Source organism: Dictyostelium discoideum (assembly GCF_000004695.1).
Source record: "Dictyostelium discoideum AX4 chromosome 5 chromosome, whole genome shotgun sequence".
NCBI classification, from domain to species: Eukaryota; Evosea; class Eumycetozoa; order Dictyosteliales; family Dictyosteliaceae; genus Dictyostelium; species Dictyostelium discoideum.
In genome coordinates, this window is record NC_007091.3 from 3,130,362 (window position 1) to 3,153,374 (window position 23,013).

The 23,013-nt window shown below is 21.5% G+C and overlaps 8 protein-coding genes across 8 annotated transcripts; 7 read left to right on the forward strand and 1 right to left on the reverse strand.

Moving 5' to 3' along the window:
• Positions 1-818: 818 nt before the first annotated feature.
• On the forward strand, positions 819-4,529 carry DDB_G0289789 (hypothetical protein; the record flags this gene model as incomplete). Its single annotated transcript, XM_630976.1, has 1 exon — positions 819-4,529. The coding sequence occupies one exon, from the start codon at positions 819-821 to the stop codon at positions 4,527-4,529; it is 3,711 nt and encodes a 1,236-aa protein (XP_636068.1).
• A 1,851-nt stretch (positions 4,530-6,380) lies between these two features.
• Positions 6,381-9,758, forward strand: DDB_G0289705 (hypothetical protein; the record flags this gene model as incomplete). The annotated part of the gene is made up of 1 exon (XM_630977.1): positions 6,381-9,758. One exon carries the CDS (start codon positions 6,381-6,383, stop codon positions 9,756-9,758), a length of 3,378 nt encoding a protein of 1,125 aa, XP_636069.1.
• Positions 9,759-10,065: 307 nt separating this feature from the next.
• gefD (RhoGAP domain-containing protein) lies at positions 10,066-12,072 on the forward strand (the record flags this gene model as incomplete). The annotated part of the gene is made up of 1 exon (XM_630978.1): positions 10,066-12,072. One exon carries the CDS (start codon positions 10,066-10,068, stop codon positions 12,070-12,072), a length of 2,007 nt encoding a protein of 668 aa, XP_636070.1.
• Positions 12,073-12,715: 643 nt separating this feature from the next.
• On the forward strand, positions 12,716-13,902 carry DDB_G0289707 (transmembrane protein; the record flags this gene model as incomplete). The annotated part of the gene is made up of 2 exons (XM_630979.1): positions 12,716-13,651; positions 13,768-13,902. 2 exons carry the CDS (start codon positions 12,716-12,718, stop codon positions 13,900-13,902), a joined length of 1,071 nt encoding a protein of 356 aa, XP_636071.1.
• Positions 13,903-14,512: 610 nt separating this feature from the next.
• On the forward strand, positions 14,513-16,621 carry drkA (protein kinase, TKL group; the record flags this gene model as incomplete). Its single annotated transcript, XM_630980.1, has 3 exons — positions 14,513-15,783; positions 15,860-16,207; positions 16,312-16,621. 3 exons carry the CDS (start codon positions 14,513-14,515, stop codon positions 16,619-16,621), a joined length of 1,929 nt encoding a protein of 642 aa, XP_636072.1.
• A 592-nt stretch (positions 16,622-17,213) lies between these two features.
• Positions 17,214-19,566, forward strand: drkB (protein kinase, TKL group; the record flags this gene model as incomplete). The annotated part of the gene is made up of 4 exons (XM_630981.1): positions 17,214-17,588; positions 17,683-18,629; positions 18,713-19,060; positions 19,164-19,566. 4 exons carry the CDS (start codon positions 17,214-17,216, stop codon positions 19,564-19,566), a joined length of 2,073 nt encoding a protein of 690 aa, XP_636073.1.
• Positions 19,567-19,793: 227 nt separating this feature from the next.
• morg1 (WD40 repeat-containing protein) lies at positions 19,794-20,892 on the reverse strand (the record flags this gene model as incomplete). Its single annotated transcript, XM_630982.1, has 2 exons — positions 19,794-20,146; positions 20,268-20,892. 2 exons carry the CDS (start codon positions 20,890-20,892, stop codon positions 19,794-19,796), a joined length of 978 nt encoding a protein of 325 aa, XP_636074.1.
• A 404-nt stretch (positions 20,893-21,296) lies between these two features.
• DDB_G0289713 (SAP DNA-binding domain-containing protein) lies at positions 21,297-22,964 on the forward strand (the record flags this gene model as incomplete). The annotated part of the gene is made up of 1 exon (XM_630983.1): positions 21,297-22,964. The coding sequence occupies one exon, from the start codon at positions 21,297-21,299 to the stop codon at positions 22,962-22,964; it is 1,668 nt and encodes a 555-aa protein (XP_636075.1).
• Positions 22,965-23,013: the final 49 nt, after the last annotated feature.

The following is a 23,013-nucleotide window of genomic DNA, read 5'->3' on the forward strand; positions in this document are numbered from 1 at the left end:
CTTTGTCGATTAAAAATAAATATCGAACCAAATAAGGATTTTTTTTTTTTTTTAAATAATTTTATTTTTATTTTTATTTTTTTTATTTTTTCTTTTTTTTATCGAATCAGAAATCATTTTAAAATTAAACATAGAAAAGTATAACTAAAAATTATTTTTTATTTTTTTTATTTTTTTATTTTTTTTTTATTTTTTTTTATTTTTTTGTCATTTTTGGTGGGCGAAAGTGCGTATGTACTTGGCGAATAAAATGAATTTGGAGGTGTGGTGGTTTTGGAGTTAATAAATTAAACTTTCATCTTTAAAAAAATCTGACTTTTTTTTTTTTTTTTTTTTTTTTTTTTTTTAATTAACTTTTTATTTAGCATTGTTTAAATATTAATATTTATTGGATGGAATTTTTATTTAATTTAATTTTTTTTTTTTTTATTTTTTTTTTATTTTTTATATTTTATTTTATTTTTTTTTTATTTTTTTTTTTTGTATACAACATATTTCCATTTTATTTTTATTTTTATTTTTATTTTTTTTTGTTTTAAATTTCAAAACCTTAAAATATCTCAAAAAAAAACAATAAAAATTTCAAAAAAAAAAAAAAAAAAAAAAAAAAAATCGATTTTTTTAACAACGTTTTTTCATTTAAACAAAAATTTCAAAAAAAAAAAAATAAAAAATTATGATAATTTATTTATATATTATTTTTTAATAATAATAATAATAATTAAAATAATTAAAATAATTAAAATAATTAAAATAATTAAAATAATTAAAATAATTAAAATAATTAAAATAATTAAAATAATAATAATAATAATAAAATGAATGAAAAAAATTTTGAAGTTTTATTTTGGAAAGTTATACATAATAAATTTTTATTTAAATTAATATTTTTTCATATTGAATCATTTGAACAACAATATGATAATTTTAAACAATATCATTTAGAAAATAAAAAAAAATTTAAAGAAATTTATTCATTAGATTGGATGATTGAACAAAAACAATATCAACTTTTAAAATGTAAATTATTAGCAAATGAATATATTAGAATTGATGAAAATGGAATTAGAGAATTATTTCAAATTGGAGTCAATGATGAAGAAGAGAATAAAATATTAATCGAATTAATTCAATTATTATTTGAAAAAAAGTTTTTAGAAATTTCTGAAATCGATTGTTTATTAATTGCATTGGGGTGTACGACAAATGAAAATTTCCAATTTAAAAAAGATTTAAAATTTAGAAAAATCAATATTAGTGTAATTAAAATGTTGGTAAATCAACCACCATTTTCATTTAAAATTTATCCATCAACTTTGGAATGGGCAATAGGGAATTGTGATCCGAATATTGTAAACTATTTAATAAATTCACCAAATATCATAATCTCTGAAAAATTTAAAAATAAATCATTAAGAATTGCATTTAACAACTATAAATATAAAGAAGAAATGATTCAATTCATACTTGAAAGACCAAAATTATATAATTCAAATTTAAATCAAGATCAATCAATATCTCAAATTTTTACAAAAAAAATTAAATTAATTAATGGTCACCATTCAAATAAACTATCATCATCATCATTTCATCCAGATTTAAATGAAAAAGATAAAATTAAAATTTTTGATTATAATGAGTTATTTTCAATTGAATCAAATTTAATTCAAAATAAACTATTAAATTTAAATTATTTAAAATTACCAATTGAATTAGATTGTAGTGGTAGTGGTAGTTGTAGTGGTAATAATGGTAGTTGTGGTGATTTTAAAATTTCAAAAAATAAAGATGAATTTAATTTAAAAGTTTTAAATATTTTAAATGGTTATAATTTAAATAAAATTAAAGAATTAAATAAATTATTAGCTATTGAATATCCAAATGAATTTTATGAACAATATCTTTTTAAATTTAATGAACCAATTAGAGAATTAAATGGTCAAGATGAAATTGATCAATTATTACGTTGGATTTTATCAACTTTTAATTTTAATGGTTTAAAATGGTTTTTAAATAATTTTAATAATAATTTTGATAATAATATTAATAATCAAAGAAATCATATAAAAAATATACAAATATCATCACCATCATCATCATACTATTTAACATCGACAACAAATATAGAGAATTTAAATGAATTAATTATACTTCAATTTATAAAATTATATACATCATTAGAAAATCATTTTGAAAATGAAGATTGTGATAAATTAATAATTAAATATATTTTTAAATCAAAAAATAAAGAACAATATGACCGATTTTTATCATGTATTAAATGTAATAGATTTTCAAATATTTTACCAAAGAAATGGAATCAAATTATTATTGATCTTTATAATAATAGTAGAAATAAAAATACAATTGTAATTAGAGATAAAGAAACTATTGATTGGATATTAGAAAATGTAAATAATAAATTCTTACTTGAAAAATGTAATTATTTAAAAACAACAGAAATTTTTCAATTTGAAAATTTAGAAACCATTGAATATGCTTGTTTGAAATTTGTTGAAAACAATTTAAATTTAAGATTTTCAAAAACTACAGAACAGCGTTTACTCTATTTACCATTTATAAAAGCAATAAGTGAATGTGATATTGAATCGTTACAATATATTGATAATAATAAAATAGTTTTAAAAAATGATTTAATTGGCCCCTATCGTCAAAATATGGAAGAGAATTTATCAATTCAAACAACAGAGAATTTAATAAAGTTAACTGAATATTTAGGTACAAGTGGTTATAAGAATTTCAAACCAGATTGTTTTGGTTTCTTTGTTGAAATCATTACAAATATTCAAAATCCAACTTATGATTTATCTCTTGTAAAAGTTAATTTCAATTGTTATATTAATAAAACAATTGATTTATTAATTCATTCTTTCAATAATTCAAGTTTTAAAATTATTAAATTCATTCTAGATAATTGTAATCCAATTAAAACAAATACTCAATCTTTCATAGATCAATGGAATCAATCATATAGATTAAATTATATTTATGTTTTAGATAATAGTGATAAATTTTATAAAATTAAATATTATACTTCAAATTCATCAATTAATGATATACAATTATGTATTAAAATTTTATTAAAATTTTATAAAAATAATATTAATAATAATAATAATAATAATAATAATAATAATAATAATAATAATAATAATAATAATAATAATAATAATAATAATAATAATAATAATAATAATAATAATAATAATAATAATCAATTAGATTTAGAATATGAAATAATTTTAAAGAAATTAATTAATTATCAATTTAAAAGATTAATTGAAATTAATTATTTACCAATAGATTTATTAAATTCAATATATCAATTAATTAATGAAATTGATGAAAATATAATTGAACATTCATTTTTTCATTCATTTTATTATTTAACAATTAAAAGTAAAAAGTTTTTAAAATATATAATGGGTTTACCATTTATAACATCAGTATTAAAGGATTTTAATAATCATAGATATGATGATGATAAAAATTATAATTATATTGGATTTGATATAAAGAAATATTTAGATCCAATTATATTCAATTATCAATTTATATTTCAATCAGATTTCGATATTATTTTAGATAAATTAATAATGAATTTATCAATTTTACCATCTATAAATGATCAACAAATGATTCAAAAAGAAGAAAATTATTTATTCCTCACATTAAATTATAATTTACAATATTTTTTAGAAATTAAAAGAATTGATTTATTTTTAAATCAATTAGATTATATTCAATTTCAAATGAATAATAATAATAATAATAGTATTTTTAATATTTCAAATTCAACATTTCAATTAATTTTTAAAACAATTTCAAATTCAATTGATTCAATATTATTTCAAAAAATTATTACATTTTCATCATATAATTCAATTGTAAATTATTTAAATAATTTATATAATCAAATTAATCAAAATAATCAAAATAATCGAAATAATAATGATAATCAACTTGATTATATATTTAATAATTTTAAATTATTTAATTTTATTTTAATAAATTATTTTAATCAACAATTTGAATTAAAAATTAGAAATTATAATAATAATAATAAAATTCAACAACAAAAAGATGAAAAATTATTACAATTACAATCATTTATTTCAAATTATTGGAATAGTGTTATTGAAAGTTTTAAAAAACAATTTACAAAGCATATAGTAATTAAATATAATTTTCATTTACTTTTTATTGAAAATAATATAATTTTATCACCAGAAAATTTAAAATTATTTTATTCTCTAACCTCAAGTTCAATAGTATTATTTAATTCAATTTCAAAATATAATAGAAATGATCCATTTTTAAAAATTACTAAATCAAGATTATTGGATTTAATTAGAAATAAAAAATTAAACTTTTTAAAATATTTATATGAAAATCGTTATATAACAAATCAATCAGTATCAAATGAAGAAGATGATAATTTATTAGATTTTTTGAAATTTCAATTTAAAAATCATCCAGAGTATAATCTTGTAAATTGGTTAAAATAAAATTAAAATTAAAATATTTATATTTAATTTTTTTTTTTTTTCTTTATTTTTTTATTTTTTTTTATCTTTATTTTCATTGTTTATGGATTTACTATTTTAATATCTATATTTTATATATAAATATATATATATATATATATTTAAATAATTTAATAAAAAAATAAAAAAAAAAAATAAAAAATTTCAATCGGATGAGATTTTTTAAATTATTTTGTGTATTAAAAATAGATTTGGGAAAAGACAAACTAAAAATAATTGTGACGGGGTTATTTTTATTTTTTAATTTTTTTTTTTTTTTTTTTTTTTAATTATTATTTTTTTTTTTTTTTTTTTTTTTTTGTTTATTGAATTTTGATAAAATATAAAATAACAATATAAAACAACCCACAACGAACTAATAATATAAATTAAACAATTTTATCAACTTTTTTTATTTATTTATTTTTTTCAATTTATTATTTTCAATTTATTTATTATTTTTTTTTTTGATTTTTTTTTTTTTTATTATCACTATTCAGTTGTGTCTTATTCAAATAATAATAATAAAAATAATAATAATAATAATAATAATAATAATAATAATAATAATAATAATAATAATAATAATAATAATAAAAATAATAATAAAATAATAATAAATCATTAATTATAAACACAAAATCATTATTTTTTTTTATTTTTATTTTTATTTTTTAATTTATTTTAATATATCTTTTTTTATTTTTTTTTTTTTTATTTTTTTAATTTTTTCACAATTTTAAATTTTTTTTTTTTTTTTTTTTCATTTTTTTTATTTTTTTCACCTAAACCAATTTACAGGCTTGTCCTGCAATAATATAAACTTTATAGTTTTTATTTATTTTATTTTATTTTATTTTTTTTAATTGTAAGTGCTTATAATAATATAGTGATAATAACTATTATTATTTTAAAAAAAATATATTAATATTTATATTCAATTAAATTATTATTATTATTATTATTTTTATTATTTTTTTTTTTAAAATTCCATATAATCTATTTTTACATATCCAATAACATCACACCTAAAAATAACAAAAAAAAAAAAAAACAATAATAATAATAAATATTATTTATTATCACATATAAATATATATAAATACATAGAAAAAAAAAATAATAACAGTAACTATAATAAAAATAATAAGTTGTAATTAACAAGATAGATAAAGGCACAATAAGAGTAGGTATTCCATCGCTCATATGATCTGATTTTTTCGTTGTTTTCAAATAATTTCTTTCAAAAATAAAAACCGTTTTTTTTTTTTTTTAAAAAAAAAATTTTTATTTTTAATTTTTTTTTTTTTCACAAAAACACAAACCAATCCTTTTTTCCAAAACACTTTTTTTTATTTTTTTCAAAAAGACACCATCACAAAAAAATAAACCATAACAAAAATAAAAATAAAAATAAAAAAATAATAATTAATTGATTATAAAAATAAAATAAAATAAATAAAATAAAATAAAATAAAAATAAAAAATAAAAATAAAAATAGAAAACAATTTAATAAACATATATATATATTTACAAATAAAAAAAAAATAAAAAAAAAATAAAAAAATAAAAAGTGCACAAATAAAAAAAGGCCCTAAAAATTTTTTTTTTTTTTGTGTGTTGGTGAGATTTGATCGACCAATCTCGCATTGTGCAAATTTTTAATTTTTAATTTTTTTTTTAATTTTTTTAATTTTTTTTATTTTCTTTTATTCTCTCAAAGGAATACACAATAATAATAAATAAATAAATAAATAAATAATAAATAATAAAAAAATAAATAAATAATAAAAAATAAATAAAAAAATAAAAACATATAAATAAAAAAAAAAATGTCATCCAAAGGATCTAGTAAATCTAGTATCCAACTAGGTAGTAAATATAATAAGGTGACACCACCACCAACAACACCAACTACTACATCCACACCATCAACCCCAAATAATACATCACCATCACCAAAGTCACCTCGTGGTAGTGTTGCGAGTGGCATTAAATCGAAATCATCCATAACATTTTCATCATCATCATCATCACCATCATCACCTGTATTATCATCTACATCATCACCTGTATTATCATCATCCTCATCATCATCACCTATGAGAATCACATCATCTGTATCATCAAGTTCATTCCAATATTGGAAAGAAAAAGAAACAACATCATCTGCACCAACATCAACATCAATAACACCTCTAACTGTATCACCAAAATTGTTATCTAGTAATACCTCTACATCCACCACCACCACAAACACAAACATTAATACAACAGGAACAGTTGGTAAATCTAGTAATACTAATTCACCAATAAAGAAATCGATATTTAGCATAGGAAAAAAGTCATCATCAACATCATCACCATCAACCACAACTACTATACCTCTATCGACATCATCACCACCATTAGCAACATCCCCACCAGCTACTATATCAGCAGGATCAAAAGTTTCATTTAAAGATAGCAGTGGCAACAGCAGCAGTAGTGGTAGTAGTAACAGCAACAACAACACCAACAACGGCAACACCAATCAATCAAACAGTCCTCACTTGGTTTCATCTACATTACCTAATCGAATGAATAGTAATAGAAAGAGCTTAAAAAATCCTTTAAATATATTTTCACTTGATTTTTGGTCTACAAAGAATGAAGATAACAACATGGCAAATACAGACGAACCTTTAAATACACAACAAGAGCAATCAAATGATTCTCAAAAAATTACACAACAATCAAATGTAACAACAGCAACAACAACAACAACAACAAACACAACAAACACAAATGTAAATAATAGTATTAAAACACCACCAACAAATTCACCAATTTTAACAAGTATTAAAACACCAATAACAAATAATAGTAATACCACCACCAATAGTAATAATAATAATAATAGTTCAGTAAAGAAATCATTTATTTCAAATTCATCAAATCCATCAACACCAATTACAACATCACCAATTTCAATTAAACAATCCAATACTACTACTCAACCATCAAATGGTACCAGTTCCAACAATGTTAAATTATCAGCAGCTACAAAATCAAATTCAATGAATTCAGCAGTACCAAGAAAGAATAGTACAACTACCACTAATAATACATCTTTATCAACATCAACATCACCATCAATATCAGCCAATTCAATGCCACCACCATCATCAACAACTCCAATAATGAAATCAAATTCAAGTTCTTCATCTAAAAAATTTGTATCATCACCAATACAAACACCATCAACAACAACCACCAATATTAATAATAATAGTAGTATTTCAGATGATACATCATCAGAATCAACACCACATAATACACCACCACTTTCAGGTAGTGGTGGTACTATACCAAATGGGTTATCATCATCAATTGATCCTTTTGATCCAGACGAATTAAATGTAACAAAGTTAAAGAGTAAAATTAATAAATCAGATTTTGAACGTTTAGTTAATTTAGAATTTTATACACGTGTTTTATCAAAGGATTTAGAAGATGTAACTTCAAAATTAGTGAATGAATCATCAATGAGAAAAGATTTAGAATCACATACTAAAGAATTGGAAGCACGTTTAAGAATTTATGAAGCAAGATTAAAAAGATATTCAACAATGCCACCACCACCACAACCTGAACCAATTCCACAACAACAACATCAATTAGCAATTGGTGATTTATCACCATTATCATCTTCACCACCAACTACTGGTATTTCAATTAATCATGATAGTGGTAATACAATAGTTTTAACAGCACCACCAAATGTTTCAACACCACCACCAGTTCCACCAAGATCTTATTTAAATTTAATTCAAGCAGAAAAGGATCAATTGGAATTGGAGGAGACTGAAATATCAAAAGCTAAAGAGGAAAGAGAAGATCAAAGATTTAATTCATTGGTTGTAAGATTGGAACAATTGGAAAAGAAAGTTTATTCATTAGAGCAAAGAAATGGTCAATTGTTGGAAGAGATTCATCATTTACAAACTGAAAATCAGTTACTTAATCCAGATAGAAAGAAAACTTTAAAGAAATTAGAAAAAGAAAAAGAAAAAGAATTACAAAAGGAACAAGAAAGAATACTACGTGAAAAAGAGAAAGAATTGCAAAAAGAAAAAGAAAGGGAGAAACAAAGACAAAAGGACTTTTTAAAACAACAAAAAGAAAAAGAAAAAGAACAACAAAAACATCAAAAACAATCTACTCATCAACTTTCACAACAAGATCATTTTGAAAATTCAAATTCTGCCACGGCTCCAGATTTAGATACTTTTGATTCAGATTCAAATGATACAAATTCAGAGAATGATAATAGTGGTAATAATAATAATAATAATAATAATGAAAAGAAATCAAATCTAAAGAGAAAGGATTACCCAATGTCATTAGTTAGTGATTTATCACCAAATAAAAAGAATGTAGTTTTTAATGATGGTAAATCAGCAGCACCACCAACAACAGCCACCACCTCACTTAAATCTTCAAATTATTTATCATCAGTAACTTTAAGAAAAGGTGCAGCAAAGAGAATGTCTGCTCATTATACTTCAACAACAACAGGTTCACTAATTGATGATGATAGTAGTTTAGATGATAATCAATCAACTACCTCTGAAAAGGTTAAAGCTATTTTCCATGATATTTACGATGGTAATATTGAAGAAATGAAAAATTCAAAATTAACTAGAATGAGAAGTAAATCACTATCAAAGGATGCTTCATCAGGCAGTAATTTAGATGACGATGATGATGTTTATAATAGTCAGCCATCATCTGCTGCTAAATTAAGTTTCACACAACAACAGCAACATAGTCAATTACCACCCACCCAACAACAACCAAGTCCACCACTTCAATCAACTTCAACATCTAGTATAGCATCAGTACTTATTAGTAAAGAGAGTCTTTCAATTCCATTATGCACTTCAGTTGATACAAATGTTACAACTACAACTACAACCATTCCTACACCAGTGGTTCAACCACCAACAGTTTCACCAAATGTACCAATTTCAAAACCAGATGCAATGGAAAAAATTAGACATTTAACAATTGGTAGAATGTCAAGTAAAAAGAAACCAGGTTATAAAGATGCTCAATTACAATTAAGTGAAAAATTAAATCATAGAGCTTCGAAAAATGAATTAATTTTTAAAAATATTATCAAAGCAGGTAAAGTATATTTATTTTTAAAATTATTATTATTATAATAATAATCTATTTCAATTTTTTTTTTTTATTTTTATTTTTCAAATATTTGTTTCCAAACCTTTTTTTTTTATTTTTATTTTCAAACATTTTTTATTTTTTTTTTTTCTAAATTAACCACACACACACACCATGTGTTTGTTTTTTAAATCAATCAATTCATTTTTTTTATTTTGATTTTTTTTTTATTCATATAAAAAAAATTAATTAATTTAAATGAAATAGAAATTTTGTGTTTTTTTTTTTTTTATTTTTCTTTTTCCTCTTTCCTTCTTTCTTTTGTATATATATATATATATATAAAATATAATGGGTAATAGTAAACAAATTAAAAGATCACTAACTGGTTCAATTTTATTAAAAAAACAAATTTCACAAATATTTTTTAAAAAATTAGAATCAATATTTGGTATTGCATTAGCAGAGGATACATCAGATAGATTAATGGATTATTTAAATAAATCAATTGATTATTTATTGGATCATTCAGTTATTGAAGGATTGTTTAGTATTGAAATTGAAGAATCAAAATTAAAATCAACTATAGAATCAATTGAAAGTACATTGATTACAGATTTCTCATTAACAACTGATCCATGTTATGTTGCATCAACTTTTATTCTTTATTTTTCAAAATTACCAAATTTATTATTATCAAAGATTTCAAGTCAATTAATTCATTCTGTAGAGATTTCACATGAAGAATATCGTATCAATGTTATTAGATCATTATTATATTCATTACCACTTCAAAATAGAAATATTTTAAAAATGGTATTACATTTTTTAAAGAAATTTAGTTTAGCATGTAATAATAATAATAATAATAATAGTGAAAACAATAATACAATAGTTGAAGATATTGAAGTACAATCAGCATATAATAGATTTACAAAAGCATTTATGTCAACAACACCAGGTAATTTTGAAATATCATGTAAAGCTATTAGATTAATGGTGATGGATATTGATGAATTTGATAAACTTCCACAGGATATTCAATATATGGTAAAGGATGGTGAATCAATTGTAAAGGCAGCAACATTTGATAGATTGGTTGAGAAATTATTTGATTTATCTTATGGATTTAAAGATCCAGATTATAATTATACAGTTTTTCATACATATGATTATTATACGACGAGTGTTGAATTGTTGGGTAAAATCGTTCACTATTATCGTATAGCATGTACATTAACAACTAAATTACAAATGGAGGTTTCAATTACGATTTTATCAGTTGCAATGTTTTGGATGAAAATTCATCATAATCATTTAATGACTGATCTTCAATTCCTTCAAAAGTTAAAGATATTCCTTGACTCTGTACCACAGGTACCACCAACTCAAGTAACTTATTTCACCTATTTTCAAACTTTCTTTAAACCTGTAATCGAACCATTAAAACCATTATATGAACGTGGTAACAGTTTCTTGGGTCCAAATTTAACTCAATCATCTGGTACAAGTAAAAAGAAAAATCAATTAATTGAAAAAATGATGATAAATAATAATATTAATAATAATAATAATATTAATAATAATGTAAATAGTAATAGTAATAATAATTTTAATAATAATATTGATATAGATATTTATAATATTGGTTCAAATATAATAGCACAACAAATTACGATAATTGATAATGAAATGTTAATGGCAATACCGCCATCACAATTTTTACATAAATCATTTTCAAAAGAGAGTAAATCACCACAATTTCATGATATGGTTAGTAAATTTAACGAATGGGCACGTTGGACATCTTCAGAGATTTTGTCAAAAGAGAAATTGGTTGAAAGAGTTGTCACTTTATCATTCTTTATCGATTTAGCAAAGAGTTGTGTAGAGTTGGGTAACTATAATGCTGCCAATGCAATCGTTGGTGGTTTGAATCATTCTTCAATCTCTCGTTTGAAATTGACTTGGGAAAGATTATCAACAAAGGTCACCCAAGATTATGATCGTCTATTGTCATTATTCGATCTTTCAATGAATTATAAGAATTATCGTGACGAAATTAAATCTACCAAAGCAAAGATTATACCTTATCTTGGTTTATTCCCAAAGGATTTAATTGCAATTGAAGAGGGTAATGATAATTTTACAAATAATAATCTAATTAATACTGAGAAATTCCGTTTACTTTATCAAACTATTAAAAAGATTCAATCTTATCAACAACCACTTTTCACTTTTAAAACTTCTGAACCAATTAAACAATATCTTAAAAATATTTCAAATGGTTTATCAGAAGAAAAAGATTTCCATTCAATTAGTCATAAACTTGAACCAAGACAACAACAAACTCAATAAGAAAAAAAAAAAAAAAAAAATAGAATTAAAAAAAAAAAGAATTAAAAAAATAAATATCCAAAAAACAAATCAAACAATAAGAAAAAAAAAAAAAAAAAAAAAAAGAAAATATTTTTAGAACGACAACAAAATATTTTATCAAAAAAACATTATCAAAAGTTAAAATAAAATAAAAAAAAAAAATGTATTTTTAATTTTAATTATTTATTTAATCTTTTCTTTTTATTTTTTTTATTTAAATTTTAAAAAAATTTATTTGAATTTATTTAGTTAATTGATTTTTTTTTTTTTTTTTTTTTTTTTTTTTTCTTCTTGGATTAATAATTATTATAAAAAAAAAAAAAAAAAAAAAAATCAATTAAAAAGATTAGAATAATTTGATGTTGAGGTAAAATGAATAAATAGATTTATTTATCACATAAAGGTTAAGATGGTTTAAACATTTAAAATTATCCAAAAATAAAAATTATAAAAAAAAAAAAATCCCTCGGGATTTTTTTTTAAATTTTTTTTTTTTTTTTTTTTTTTTTTTTAATCATTTTTTGTGGTTTTTTTATTTTTTTTTTTTTTATTTTTTTTTTATTATTTTTTATTTTGTTAAAGTTATCATTCCTCGTTGGATAGATTTTCAATAGGAACAAATATGTCAAGCAAAGCATATAATAGATTAAATATTAATGAAAGTATTGAAAATAATGAAAATGAAAATGAAAATGAAATTTATCGTGAAAATGAAGATTTAAATAATAATAATAATAATAATGATGAAAATAAAAATGAAAGTGATAATGATAATGATAATGATAATAATAATGATAATAATGATGATGATGATAATAATAATATAAATAATGGAATAATAAACAATAATAATAAAAATAATAATAATAATGAAAATAATAATGAAAATAATGAAATTGAAAGAAGTCAAATTATATTACAACCAATTATTAGGAAACCAAAGATTGAAAAGAAACAATCATTTTTATCAAAATATTTAAAGAGTATTATATATGGTGGTATGGATGGGTTAGTTAGTATTTTCGTATCGATAGCAGTTAGTTTTTCAAGTTCCGATGCAAAGATATCAGTATTATTAATTATTGTATTAAGTAAATTAGTTGCTGGTGCAATTTCAATGGGTATGGGTGACTATTTGGGTACTCAAGCAGATATAGATTTCGCAAGGGGTGAAAGAAAGAGAGAAGCTTGGGAAGTTGAATATTATTTAGAGGGTGAAAAAAGTGAAATGGTTGAAATTTATACTAAAAAAGGAATTCCTGAAGAAGTGGCACGTGAAGTAGTCGATATTCTATCCTTGAATCCAAAAGGATTTGTAGATGTAATGATGGTTGAAGAATTGGGTATTATGCCAGACGTTGAGTCTCAAACACCTTGGAAAAATGGGTTAGTGAATTTCACCTCTTTTGTCTTTTTTGGAATTTTACCATTATTACCATACTTGGCTTTCTTGGCAATTGCAACCGTTGCTAAAATTCCATCTGATCAACATTTATATTTATTTTTAATTGTTATTGGTATAACTGCATTAACTTTATTTTTAATTGGAATATTTAAAGTAACTTATTTTTTTTTATTTTTAAAAAAATAATCAATTAATTTTTTTTAATTTATTAACAAAAAAAAAAAATCTATTTTTATTATTTTTTTTTTTTAAAAATTTTTATTTTCCAGGCAAAATCAACAGATACTAAATGGTACAAGAGTGGTGCTACAACAGTTATTTTTGGGGTAATTGGGGCAGCTGCTGGATTAGGTACTGTTGAATTAATAAAAGTTATTTTTCCAAATGTGGATATTTCTCAATAAATAAAATTTTATTTAATCTTAATTTTAATTTTTTTTTTTTTTTTTGGAAAAAATAAAAAAAAAGTGTAGAGAGTGTCAACCTCACAAAAAAAAAAAAATTTCATTATTTATTTTAAAAAGAGCAAGTAATAAAGATAATTATTATTTTAGAAACTTTTTTAATATTTTTTATATTTTTTATTATTATATTTTTTTTTTCAAATACCAATTGGAATAGTTATTCAATTTTTCAGTAATTTTATTTCAGAATCAATTAAATTGGGAAGAATTATTTTTGTAAAAAAAAATTTCAGATATTTTTTAATTTTTTTTATTTTTTATTTTTTTTTTTATTTTATTTTTTTTTTTATTTTTTTGTGCGTTTTTTGTGTGAAAATGTGGAATTAGTTTATCGCATTAAAACAATAAAAATAAAATAACCCACACATTAATTTTACCATCCTTCAAACACACATACACACACATTTTCATTGTGTGAATAAAATAAAAAATAAAAATTGAACAATAATAATAAAAAAAAAAAAAAAATAAAAATAAAAAAAAAAAAAAAAAAATAACACTCCCAATTATTTATATATATATATATACACAAACCAAATTTAAATAAAAGATGAAAAAATTACCGTTTTTGATAATAATTATATATATATTTTTAATATTAATTTCAATTTCATCATCAATAGATTATAACTATAATAATGATATTGATAATAATAATAATAATATAATAAATCGAAATAAAAATAAAAATAAAAATAATTTGTATAATAATAAAGTAATAATAAAGAATGATGATAATGATGATGAAATAAATAATAAATTTAAAATTAGGTTAGATGATAATGAAGATCAAGATATATATAATGAATATCATTTTTTAAGTAAAGTGCATAATAGATTAGCATTTAATATTTTTGGAAGTAGTAGTGAAAATAGTGGTAGTGGTAGTAATAGTAATAGTAATAGTAAGAATACAGATTCATCAACTGGTCCAACACCATCACCAATATCAATTAATGGCACATTAAATTCAACAGCTACTGTTTATTGGTCAGGTGGTAAATCAAGTTGTAAATCAGTGAATTGTACAGAAGAAGGTTTTTCAACGGGTGATAGTTATGCGTGTAGTTATGAAATTACGCCAACATATCAAAGAGGTCAGTGGGAGAAGGGTGTAAAATATTTTAAAGATCCTTTACCAAAATCAATTTTAACAAGTCAAGTGGTTGGTGTATCATTTGTAATCAATGGTGTGGTTGGGTGTACGCCATTGAAACAAGAGTTGACAACTATCGAATTCTTAATTCAAGATGTTCAAGTTGGTCAAACCATTTCAACCAATAGAAGTGACGATTGTTCGTGTGGTATCTGTTATAAAGATTATGAAATTTTACCACAATCTTATGATTTATTAGGGTATAATAAAAGTGGGTTAAATAAAGTTCAATTGTTATTATTGGATAATTCAATTTGTGCCACGAGTTTAGATATCATTTTCTATTATCATCCCTCAACAATACCACCAACACCAACTCCAACACCATCTAAACCAACAATATCACTACTTAAAAAGTATTTAATTATAGGTTTTTCAATAGTTGGTGGTTTATTAATTATTGGTGGTTGTTTTCTATTAATTAGAAATCGTTATAGATCAAGTGGTTATTATAAACCTGATAAAAATGATTACACTCAAATTAAAGATGGTAAAGATATTGATATTCATCAAATTAAAATTGGTGTTAGAATTGGTAAAGGTAATTATGGTGAAGTTTATCTTGGTACTTGGAGAGGTTCTCAAGTTGCTGTTAAAAAATTACCTGCTCATAATATAAATGAAAATATTTTAAAAGAATTTCATAGAGAAATTAATTTAATGAAGTAAGTTATTATTATTTTTAATTTTTTTATATTTTTAGTTTTATTAATTATTTTATTATTTTTTTCTCTCCTATAGGAATTTAAGACATCCAAATGTTATTCAATTTTTAGGATCATGTTTAATACCACCAGATATTTGCATTTGTACAGAATATATGCCAAGAGGTTCATTATATTCAATTTTACATGATCAAGCATTACAATTACAATGGTCATTACTTATTAAAATGATGATTGATGCCGCAAAGGGTGTTATTTATTTACATAATTCAACACCAGTTATTTTACATAGAGATTTAAAATCTCATAATTTATTAGTAGATGAAAATTGGAAAGTTAAAGTTGCAGATTTCGGTTTAAGCACAATTGAACAACAAGGTGCAACAATGACTGCTTGTGGTACTCCATGTTGGACTTCACCAGAGTAAGTTTGTTTTTTTCTAATAATAAAAAATAATCAAATAATCAAATAATTATAAATATTTTTTACTAATAAATTAAATATAATAATAATTATAAACATAATAGAGTATTAAGAAGTCAAAGATATACAGAAAAAGCAGATGTTTATAGTTTTGGAATTATTTTATGGGAATGTGCAACTAGACAAGATCCATATTTTGGTATACCACCATTTCAAGTTATTTTTGCTGTTGGTCGTGAAGGTATGAGACCACCAGTTCCACAAAATGGTCCACCAAAATATATTCAACTTTTAATTGATTGTTTAAATGAAAATCCATCACATAGACCAACGATGGAACAATGTTTAGAGAGATTAGAATCAATTGATTCAAGTGGTTATTCAGATTTACAATATGTTCGTCAACAACTTTAAAAAAAAAAAATAAAAATAAAAAAAAAATGAAAATATAATAAAAAATAATAAAAAAAAAAAATATCTAAATATATTTTTCCCCTCTCTAATCACATTTTATTTTTTTATTTTTTTATTTTTTATTTTTTCTTTTTCTTTTTCTTTTTCTTTTTTCCAATGGTTCGTTAAAAATAAAATAAAATTTTTTAAAAAAAAATAAAAATAAAAATAAAAATTAAAAATAAAAATAAAAATCTATTTTTTTTTTATTTTTTTTTTAAGATATCTCTCTCCCGCAATAATTTTTTTTTTTTGATTTTTTGGTTTTTTGGTTTTTGGTTTTTTTTTTTATTTTTTATTTTTATTTTTATTTTTATTTTTCTTCTTTTTAGTGTGTTTGTGTTGATCAATGATAATAATATAATAATCAATTTCTTTTAAAAAATAATCAGAATAATAATAATAATAATAATAATAATAATAATAATAATAATAATAATAATAAAATAATAATATATTATTATATTAATAATATATTAATAATATATTAATATATAATAAAAATAATAAAAATAATAAAAATAAAGTTTAGCGAAAATATATAAAAGATAAAATGAAAGTTCAAATAGTTTTTTTTAGTATTACAGTTTTTATATTTGTTCTATTTTTATTATCAGTCGAATCAAATACAAAAATTAAAATAGTTCCATCATTTTTAGAAAATAGTAACGAAATTGAAGATTTATATATTAATTTAGATAGTGATAGTAAAAGTAGCGAGCATACTACTAGTAGTAGTAGTAGTAGTAATAGTAAAAATAAAGGAGATAGCAGTAGCAGTAGTAGCAATAGTGGTAGTAGTAGTAATAGTATTATTAGTGGTGATAGTAATAGTAAAGATGCACCAACTACTTCAAGTGATAGTTTATCACCAGCAACACCAATACCGACAGATGGATTATTATCAGCTTCTACCTATGTTACATTTGTATGTTATATAAATATAAATATTCAACATAATTTTAATATACATAAAAAAAAAAAAGTATTAATATTTTTATTTTTTTTTTAAAAAAAAAAAGACTGGTGGTAAAGTTTTATGTGAAAATATAACATTTTGTCCAAATGGTTATATGTATTCAAGTGATTATGCATGTAATTATGATATTGTACAAAATGATCCAGCAACACATAGAGGTGATTGGAATGATGGTATTAAAATGTTTGAAGATCCTTTACCAAAGAATACGACTATAGATCAAGTTGAGGGTATATCATTTACAATATCAGGGGCAGTTGGATGTCAAGTTACAAGTAGTGCTACTACATTGGAATTCTATATTCAGGATTTACTAGTTCTAACTAATACTACATCAAGATATGATATATGTACATGTGGTTCATGTTATGTTACATTTGGTACAGAAGTTTATAAATATAATATGTTGGGATATAATATAACTGGTGAAAATAAATTTCAAATTCAAGTTAGTGTAAATTCAATGTGCGCAACTACCATTGGTATAACACTTTATTATAAACCTCCAACCATTACACCAACACCAACCATTACACCAACACCAACCATTACACCAACACCAACCATTACACCAACTGTAACACCAACTGCAACACCAAGTACAACACCAAGCACTACACCAACTACAACACCATCAACACCAACTCCAACTCCTACAAAGTCACCCTATAGTGGTGCATTATCACCTCAAGTTAAAAAATATATTATCATTGCATCATCGATAACAGGTGGTTTATTAATTTCAATATTTTCATTTGTTTTCATTAGAAAGAGATTAAATTCAAAAAGATCTGGTTACACTCAAATTAAAGATGGTAAAGATATTGATACTCAACAAATTAAAATTGGTGTTAGAATTGGTAAAGGAAATTTTGGTGAAGTTTATCTTGGTACTTGGAGAGGTTCTCAAGTTGCTGTTAAAAAATTACCTGCTCATAATATAAATGAAAATATTTTAAAAGAATTTCATAGAGAAATTAATTTAATGAAGTAAGCTATTATTATTATTATTACTATTATATATAAATTTAATTTTTATTAATTATTTTATTATTTTTTTTTCTCTCCTATAGGAATTTAAGACATCCAAATGTTATTCAATTTCTAGGATCATGTTTAATATCACCAGATATTTGCATTTGTACAGAATATATGCCAAGAGGTTCATTATATTCAATTTTACATAATGAAAAAATTAAAATATCTTGGTCATTAGTAAAGAGAATGATGATTGATGCTGCAAAGGGTATTATTTATTTACATGGCTCAACACCAGTTATTTTACATAGAGATTTAAAATCTCATAATTTATTAGTAGATGAAAATTGGAAAGTTAAAGTTGCAGATTTCGGTTTAAGCACAATTGAACAACAAGGTGCAACAATGACTGCTTGTGGTACTCCATGTTGGACTTCACCAGAGTAAGTTTGGTTTTTTCTAATAATAAAAAATAATCAAATAATCAAATATTTTTTACTAATAAATTAAATATAATAATAATAATAATAATTAAAATTATAATAGAGTATTAAGAAGTCAAAGATATACAGAAAAAGCAGATGTTTATAGTTTTGGAATTATTTTATGGGAATGTGCAACTAGACAAGATCCATATTTTGGTATACCACCATTTCAAGTTATTTTTGCTGTTGGTCGTGAAGGTATGAGACCACCAACACCAAAATATGGTCCACCAAAATATATTCAACTTTTAAAAGATTGTTTAAATGAAAATCCATCACAAAGACCAACGATGGAACAATGTTTAGAAATTTTAGAATCAATTGAAACCAAAGGTTTTGATGATATACCTGTTAATAATAATAATAATAATAATAGTAATAATAATGAGAATAATAATGAAAATAATAATAATAGTGATAATAATAATAATGATATTAATTATAGTAACAGGGTGATAAATTAAAAAAAAAAAAAAGTTGTATATTTCCATTTTAAAAAAAAAAAAAAAAAAAAAAAAAGGAAATTAAATAATTAAAAAATAATAAATTGTAAATTTAGTTGTACAATTGTCATTTAAAAAAAAATAATTAATAAATTTACAAAATAATTAAATAAATAAATAAAAAAATTAATTAGTTACATGTAATAATTATTACTTTTTTATTTTTATTTTTTTATTTTTTTATTTTTTTATTCTGATTGATCCCAAATTCTAATTGTACAATCAGTTGAAGAAGTAATGAATTGATTTTTTGATGGATGAGAATCAACATGAGTTATAATATTTGAATGACCAGATAATTTTGATAATAATTTACCACTTAATAATTCATAGATATAAAAATCATTATCTTCACTACCACTAATTATTAAGGAATCATCAAAATTTGAACAACTATTAATTTTATAAACTTTATTTTTATGACCTTTATATTCTTTTAATGTTTCATATGAATCTATATCTATTAATTTAACAGTTTCATCTGTACAACTTGCAATAAAACATTTTTTATCTTTTGTAATTGAAACTGATGATATTGGAACTTTTTTTTTTAAAAAAAAAAAAAAAAAAAAAAGAGAATTAATATTTAATTATTGTATTGGAACTTTTTTTTTAAAAAAAAAAAATAAAATAAATAAATAATGAATTAAAAAAAAACTTACTTGTATCTTCATAAGTTACCAATGTACCCATTCTAACATCATATGTTCTAATACAACCATCAACACTACTTGTAATAACTTCTTTTTGAGTATGAGTATGAGGTTGATTATTATTATTATTGCCATGAGAATGACCATGGCCATGACTATGATTATGAGTTATAGTTTGTTCATTGACAATGATTGATGTAATTGTATCTTTTGCATCATCTAAAATTTGAACTGGATTAATTGATTTAGTTCTAAGATCCCATGCTTTAACTAATCTATCAGATGAACCAGAGAAAAGTAATGTTGAATCTAAATTTACACAAACACTTGTAATTGTATCATTATGAGCATTTTGAAATCTTCTTATAACTTGACCACTTGCAATATCCCATTGATAAAGTTGTTTCTCTGCACATGAAAATAATTGTTTATTATCTGATGTTGATACTAAATCACCAATACCATATCCATGCTCTTCAAATGAATGAATCATACTACCTTTTGAAACATTATATAGTTTAATTGATTTATCTGATGAACCACTTAAACAATATCCACCATCACTATTATATTTTACAACTGTAACTGATCCAGAATGATTACTTAATACTTTATTACAACTTATTTTAACCATCTCTCTTTTTTTTTTTAAATTATTATTATTATTATTATTATTATTAGTTTATTGTTGGTTCTTTAATTTGTAAAAAAAAAACTAAAAAAATTAAAAAAATTAAAAAAAAAAAAAAATTTTGAAACTTTTTTCAAATAATTTTTTTAATTAATTTGAAAATGATAAATTTAATTATTTTTTACGTATTATGTAATAGTTTTTAGTGTTTATATTATTAATAAAAATATCTAAAATTAATTATTTAATTCCTTTTTTATTTTTTATTTTTTTTTTTTTTTTTTGAGTTTTTTTTTTTTTTTTTGGTTTTTTTTTTTTTTTTTTTATTCCATTTATTATCAATTTTTTTTTTATTTCAAACATAAGAAAAAAAAAAATAAATAAATAGTATTTAGGATATAAGTAATATGATATCAATTGGCAATCAAAATAATAATAATAATAATAACTTTAATAATAAAGAAGCAATAAATGAAGAAACACTTTATAATTCATTATGTTTTTTAACATTTGAATTATTATTAGATTCATTAATATCAATCGGATATGAAAATGATATTGATACAATTGGCAATTCAAAAACATCAGTATTGAATAGACTAGTTAACGATGCAAGAGAATTAGGTATTGAAGAATTTATTCAACGTTTAAATTTTGATACGATTACAGAAACATGTTCATTGTTATCATTATCTGGTGTTAATGGTGATACCGATGATGAAATTATAACCAATTCACGTAAACAATTAGAAGAAAGAATGAAAAAGGATTCATTAGATCAATTCTTTTTTTCATTAACTCCACATATACTTTATAAATTTTGTGACTGTTTAAAAATTATATTACCAAAACCAACAACAACAACATCAACACCAACATCAACAAATGAAACTATTGAAAAAAACACTAATGGTAATAATGAACAATCATCATCATCATCATCATCAAGTAGTAGTAGTAGTAGTGAAGAAACAGTTACAAAAACAATATCAAATTCAATACCATCAATTAAAGTTGGAGCAGATGGTACAACAGTATTATCGACATTAACAACCAAATCATCTTATAAAAAGTTTAAAAAGGATAGAGGAATTCAATATGGTGATAGTATAGTTGAAGGATTATTCTATGAGAATATCATTAGGTTAATAAAAGAGGAGATATTAGTTTCAGGTACTGAAAATTTATTCTCTTTTCTAAGTAAAGCCAAATTATTCTCAATTTGTGATTGTTTGAGAATCACTTTAAAACCAACTGATAAAATGTCTGATATCATCACAAAAATCATTTCAAAATTATTTAATATCGATCATAATCCATCACAATTATTACAAAATCAAACAACAATTAGTACAACTAAATCTTCACAACAACAACAATCATCATCATCATCATCATCATCATCACAATCATCATCACAATCATCACAATCATCACAATCATCATCATCATCACAACTACAACAAACACAACAGCAATCATTTAGTACACCAATTAGAAGTAAAAGTAATCTTCAATATCCAAAAACACCATTATCTCCTGATGATGTTGATACTTCACATGTTGTTGAAAAAGTTTTAGAAAGTGAAAATATTATAATTAGAGATGAAGAAAAAGAAAAAGAGAAAATTGAAAATGAAAAGATTAAAGAAACTGAAAAAATTGAAAAAGAAGAAATATTAAATGATAATAATAAATCAAATAAAAGAAAATATGATGATGTTGATGAGTTTAATGTTCAAGTTATTGTTAATGAAACTGATGATTCAGAGATTGATTCACCAGCAAAAAGACCATCAATAATTGATATTAAAATGGGTATTAAAAAACAAGATTTAGAATTTTATCTTGTTAAAGATTTAAGAAGTTGGTGTCAAAACAAAGGTTTAAAATATAATGATAAAAAATCAATTTTAATTAATAGAATTTTAAAATATTTAGAAAATGATCAAGCAACATCTGCATCTGAAAACGATGATTCAATCATTGATTCAACACCAACTAAAAGATCAAAAAGATTAAAAAAACAAAATTCAACAATTTCAACAACAACCACCTCAACAACTACTAATTAAATAATTAATTAATTAAATAAATAAATAAAAATAAAAATAAAAATAAAAA